At 34.6% G+C, this 6,000-nt stretch overlaps 1 protein-coding gene across 15 annotated transcripts in view; it reads right to left on the bottom strand.

Moving 5' to 3' along the window:
- The window catches only part of MFF (mitochondrial fission factor), a 44,439-nt gene that overhangs the window by 35,163 nt on the left and 3,276 nt on the right, over window positions 1-6,000 (bottom strand). For 11 of the 15 annotated variants that reach the window (XR_003793897.1, XR_003793895.1, XR_003793896.1 and 8 more), the window contains exons 2-5: window positions 4,269-4,380; window positions 3,324-3,501; window positions 2,175-2,395; window positions 1,075-1,244 (exon numbers count right to left, since the gene is read on the bottom strand). Coding sequence is in view for 12 of the 15 variants with exons in the window: in XM_029225039.1 (XP_029080872.1) it covers window positions 1,075-1,244; window positions 2,175-2,395; window positions 3,324-3,361 (429 nt within the window). In the remaining 3 variants the exon portion in view is untranslated. The remainder of the gene's footprint in view (window positions 1-1,074; window positions 1,245-2,174; window positions 2,396-3,323; window positions 3,502-4,268; window positions 4,381-6,000) is intronic. The other 4 variants (XM_029225044.1, XM_029225048.1, XM_029225042.1 and 1 more) reach the window with 2 other exon arrangements.

Raw genomic sequence — 6,000 nt, forward strand, 5'->3', positions numbered from 1 at the left:
GAAGAATATCAAAGGGAGGGTTTCTCTCCTGGCAGAATCCTCATTCCAAGACAATATTATTCACAGACCACTACAAAGGAACCATGTCTCACTGCACAGTGTCTTACACAAAAGGTCAAAAAATGTCTGTTAAATAAATATCAGTACAATTCTGCAAGTACCTTAGTGCCTCTTCATCGTGTGAACATTCAAATTTAGTACTCTTCACCGAGTAAATACCTAGAATGTCTAAACTGGCACCTAGGAGTGTATTATCTGAGTCACCTCAGCTCAAACTTCCAACCTAAGAAAAGGTCATACCTAGTACTAGGAAACTGCACTCCCGTAGGTTATATGGGTGATTTACCCTCTTAGGAAAGGATTATATGAAAAATGAAAGACAAGGGCAGTTCCATTATCAATAAAAACATATCTTTGCACACTGTTTTATACTAGCATCATGACAACACAGGAATTTAGAAGTTATAATGAAAAAGTTGCAACTACAGAAACCACAGAAAAGGAGTCTTACAAGATAGGCCCTGAATCAATAGCAAAGGCAAGATTTGAACTTTGCAACTAACACCTTATTAGTCCATACACTATCATATTTAGGTCAACAAGGCCATTAACATTACACAACACGGTAACTAACTCAGTAGAAACTTTCCAGCAAGCAGGGAGAATAGGTAGTATCAAGGGGAAAAAAGAGCTTTCTCTGCCATTTGCCAGACTGCTTTTATAACAAAGTGATGCATTAATTTTTTCCCATGCTAAACTTCCCCAATTTTTCTGTATTGCTTAAAGTGTAACTCCCAGCCATAAAAGCTCATCCTTCAAGACCACATGAATGTTAATGATTTCCACAAAATTGTCATTTTCCTGAAATATAATATTTAAATTAAAAAAACCCAACAGCATAGTATCTCATTTGGGGTATTCATAAGCCAGAATTTATAGTAATCAATGTTCCATGCAAAAGGATTCCATTACATATTACCAATGATATGATTTATAGCCTCTTAACTCCTCTTTAACTTTTGCTTCTGTCTCTATTACTGCAAATTCAGATGATGTTAAAACTCTAGCACTTACTTCTTCATTTTGAGGGGTTGGAGGAGGTTTTTCTAAATCCAGAAAATCTAGTGGTCTTTCACTTAGCGTAAGTACACGAGGTGGTGTTTTTAGTGCCAGAGGTTTGAAGGGAGTTGACTGTATAAGGTCAAGATCTGCTGGCCTTGAAAATGGAATGTCTTCATTATTTCCTAAGCATAGGGGAAAAAAAAAAAAAAAAAAAAAGGAAAGGAGGGAGATTTTTAAAAGACATAGGTTTTATTAAAATGCATTTGCCATTACACACCCACTAGCAATAGCTAAAATTAAAAAGACTAACAATACAAAGTGTTGTTGAGTGCAAATGAAACTCTCATATGTCACTGATGGGAATATAACAGGGTACAACCAATTTCAAAAATAGCTTGACAGCTTTTCACAAAGTTAAACGTCGTAACTTATAATATGATCTAGCAATTCCACTCCTAAGAGATATGAAAACACATGTCTTCATAGCAGCTTTATTCCTAATAGCACCAAAAAGGAAACAACCCAAATGTCCACCAACAGGTGAATGTATAAACAAATTGTGGTTTATCCACACACTGGAATATTAGAAATAAAATGGTATGAACAACTGATACAGCAACAATATGGAAGAATCTCAAAAACATTACACTAAGCAAAAGAAGACAGACCCAAGAGTATATAGGGTATCAGTCCATTCATACGAAACTCTGGGAAAGACAAATGTGATCTCTGGTTATAAAAAGGAGATTATGGTTGCCTGGAATTGAGGGGTAGGAACTGAATGAGAAACCTTTTGGCGGGTAATGAATATGTTCTATATCTGGACTGCGGTAGAGGTTACACAGGAGTATACATTTGTCAAAACTCATCAGGCTGTACACTTTAAAATTACACCATTTTATGTATGTAAATTATATCTCAATAATTAGTTGAATTATTAAAAAATACTAGTTGAAATTTCAGACTATTGTAATTTATAAACTTTTTGAAGAAAATGTAAAGTTGCATTTCCCAACCCCTTTTCTAAGTAATATTTTGAAAAATCCCAAAAGTTTTCATAAAAATATATAAAATACATTTATCAGGCAACTTTATAAACAAATATAAAATACCTGCTACAACAATTCTCTCTGGAACCTGCATAATCACACTAGCATTTGAAACTCCTTCTTGGAATCCTTGTTCCAGGTCAGCATTTGGTGGTGCTACCTTTAATTTTTCCGGGACCCTCATTCGCTGACTAATACCTTCGGTGTATTCCATTTCATATTGAATTCGACTAATTTCCGCCATCTCAGCAGCACTGGGAGAAGGAAATGCTGCCCCACTCACTCTGCGGGCAAAAAATTTAGACAGGGGTGACTGAGTGTTAAAATGCCAGTCTTTTCTATGTAGTGAAGTTAGGATACCTTTTAGAAAGAGCAAAGGAGACTTCTCATTTGTGAGTACTGAATACATCCAAAGGAAAAATAAAAGATCGAACAAAATGTTCTCCTCAACATAATACCTTCTCACTTAGTTGAAACTGCACCTTGAGGATATTGCTTAGGAGCAAATTTTTAAAATTATTGTATAACCACAAGACGAATGTGCACACACATACACTCTATTCCTCTCTGCATAAAGAGATATGCATGCTGCTTACATAACTCAAAAAATGCCTAAAATAAAACTTAAATAGAAATTTCCTAATGAATTATATGAAGGGAAGCTGCTAGAACTTTATAAAAATGAAATTAGAGATTCCGGTCATGCATGGAAAAAATAAAACCTTTTAATGATGAATATCAGATTCATAAGGTAAGTAATGTTAATTCTAAATTTACTAAAAAAGCAACCCCCTGAATTTCACAAAATAAAAATTAAAACTTCTCTTACTGAATGTATATCTGATGACTGAGATGAAATGAATACCAAATACAGAATATACACTAATAAATCCTTAACGTTTGCATTCATTTTGAGGGACTATAGTGTGAAAGTTTCACACTATTAATTTGTACTCAGTATCATATTTACATGTATATTTTTAAAAAACATGACATGCCTTCAAACGGAAAGACAGGACAAATGCATTGAGAAACCTAAATCAGAGAAGGATCCATGCTCCAGGGAAATGCAGCAGAAAGGAAGTTGCTCCAAGATACAAAATGCTGACAGAAGTGTAAAAGAACAGGATTAGCCTATGGGCAATCAGCTTTAAAGCAACTATGTCTCAAACCTATAATGTCATCAGCTCAACTGAATAAAATGTCACTGACCTTCCTAGTGATGTGTCATTGCTTGTTCGTTTACTCATTTTTAATACAGTAAATACACGTTTATAATAGCTATTAAAGTACTGCCTCCCTGTAGTTCAGTTTACTTTACACAACAATTCCCCTAAAGATCTGAATTTTTTTGGAGGTGTACATAACAACACGGAAACTGCTTTTCCAGCTGTAAAAAAGAAAGAATAAAAATCAGTATTTCAACAATTCATTTCATAAGAAAACTATCAATAAAAGTAAATATCTACTTAAAATTATTTTTGGATTTCAACCAAAATCAATTTTCAAATCTCTCCTAAAAAGAGTTATTCTATACCTCAAAAAAATATAAAGACTGTTTTAAGCATAGTCACTGTATTATGATTTTGCAAACAGGATAAAGAAAAGCTAATCAAATGTATATACAAATGTGAAGTCAGATTAGAGGAAAACATTTTGCCATAAAACTCCTCTAATTATTATATTCTAAAGGGGGAAAAGATCCTTTTCTTTTTCAGCCTAAGTACAAATGAAAAAATTATGAAAATAATGTAAAGGGCAGAAAAATGTATTTGAAGTAACCTAATATTTGATGTATAAGTAATGGTTTCTTTAAAAGGAAATAACTTGGAAAGCCAAATTACACTACATTTTCAGCAGGAGATATTATATATAAATCCAGGTCAATAAAAAATTAAAGACAGTATAAATGTAAGCCATAGCTGTGACATTTCTTAAACTCCATGTCAGAGATATATCACACATTTTAAACTCCACCTTACTGACATGCTTTGGAGGGTTCTAAGAGGTTGCTAAGGGGCTAAGCCCTGACAAATGGTTACTTATGACTGCTAACCTGCACCCTTTATTCTTTACCAAAATGTGTGAATTTTCAGGATTTGCATGCAAATGGTTTAAAGACTAAGAAAACAGAGCCAAAAGAAAATTTTTACTCACAAAAGTGTACCAACTACTGCTTGCTTTTTGGCATTATCTGTTTCTGTGCTTCATATTAAATCCTTTAACTTGCTTCAATATGCATGTGCTGGATTTAGAGCCACTTTTGTCCCTGGGGGAGAAAAAACAGGAGCTCACTGAAAAACTAGATGATACTACCATTAGGGATTCATTGCTGGAAATACTCCAAATAATGAAAGTCACTAAAGATGTACAACCTTACCTTAAAAAAAACAGTAAAATAAAGAAAAAATGAACAAGCTTACCACCTATTTTAGGCCTAGAGACAGAACCCTACAGCCATTCACTACTTAATGCAAGATAAAAGACAATCATTGTTTCTGATTTGAAACAAAGGAAAACATACCTGATGAAAAATACTTACGTTTAAAAGAATCTTAATACTTATGTGTATAAATAAGTGTATATACATACACACAAATTAAGGAGAAGCAAATGCATTGGCTAAATTTTCATCCAGCTATTTTCATTCAGTATTTAATTTCATATTTGTTTCATTTCATTCCCAACTTTAATTTGGTATTTAATTTGAACCAGTAACGCATGCACATGGCACAAAGTACACAAGAACACACAGAGATGTAGGGCCAGAAACTACAAAACTCTTACAGGAAAACACAGGCAGAACACTCTATGACATAAATCACAGCAAGATCCTTTTTGACTCACCTCCTAGAGAAATGGAAATAAAAACAAAAATAAACAAATGGGACCTAATGAAACTTCAAAGCTTTTGCACAGCAAAGGAAACCATAAACAAGACCAAAAGACGACCCTCAGAATCGGAGAAAATATTTGCAAATGAAGCAACTGACAAAGGATTAATCTCCAAAATTTACAAGCAGCTCATGCAGCTCAATAACAAAACAACAAACATCCCAATCCAAAAATGGGCAGAAGACCTAAATAGACATTTCTCCAAAGAAGATATACAGACTGCCAACAAACACATGAAAGAATGCTCAACATCATTGATCATTAGAGAAATGCAAATCAAAACTACAATGAGATATCATCTCACACCGGTCAGAATGGCCATCATCAAAAAATCTAGAAACAATAAATGCTGGAGAGGGTGTGGAGAAAAGGGAACCCCCCTGCACTGTTGGTGGGAATGTAAACTGATACAGCCACTATGGAGAACAGTATGGAGGTTACTCAAAAAACTACAAATAGAACTACCATACGACCCAGCAATCCCACTACTGGGCATATACCCTGAGAAAACCATAATTCAAAAAGAGTCATGTACCACAATGTTCATTGCAGCACTATTTACAATAGCCAGGACATGGAAGCAACCTAAGTGTCCATTGACAGATGAATGGATAAAGAAGATGTGGCACATATATACAATGGAATATAACTCAGCCATAAAAAGAAATGAAGTTGAGTTATTCGTAGTGAGGTGGATGGACCTAGAGTCTGTCATACAGAGTGAAGTAAGTCAGAAAGAGAAAAACAAATACCATATGCTAACACATGTATATGGAATCTAAAAAAAAAATGGTTCTAAAGAATCTAGGGCCAGGACAGGAATAAAGATGCAGACGTAGAGAATGGACTTGAGGGCACGGGGAGGGGGAAGGGTAAGCTGGGACGAAGTGAGAGAGTAGCACTGACATATATATACACTACCAAATGTAAAATAGATACCTAGTGGGAAGCAGCCACATAGCACAGGGAGATCAGCTCCGTGCTTTGTGACCAC

The sequence above is a fragment of the Monodon monoceros genome, unplaced genomic scaffold (genome assembly GCF_005190385.1).
Source record: "Monodon monoceros isolate NGI ecotype Baffin Bay Population unplaced genomic scaffold, NGI_Narwhal_1 Super_Scaffold_16, whole genome shotgun sequence".
Taxonomy (NCBI): Eukaryota; Metazoa; Chordata; class Mammalia; order Artiodactyla; family Monodontidae; genus Monodon; species Monodon monoceros.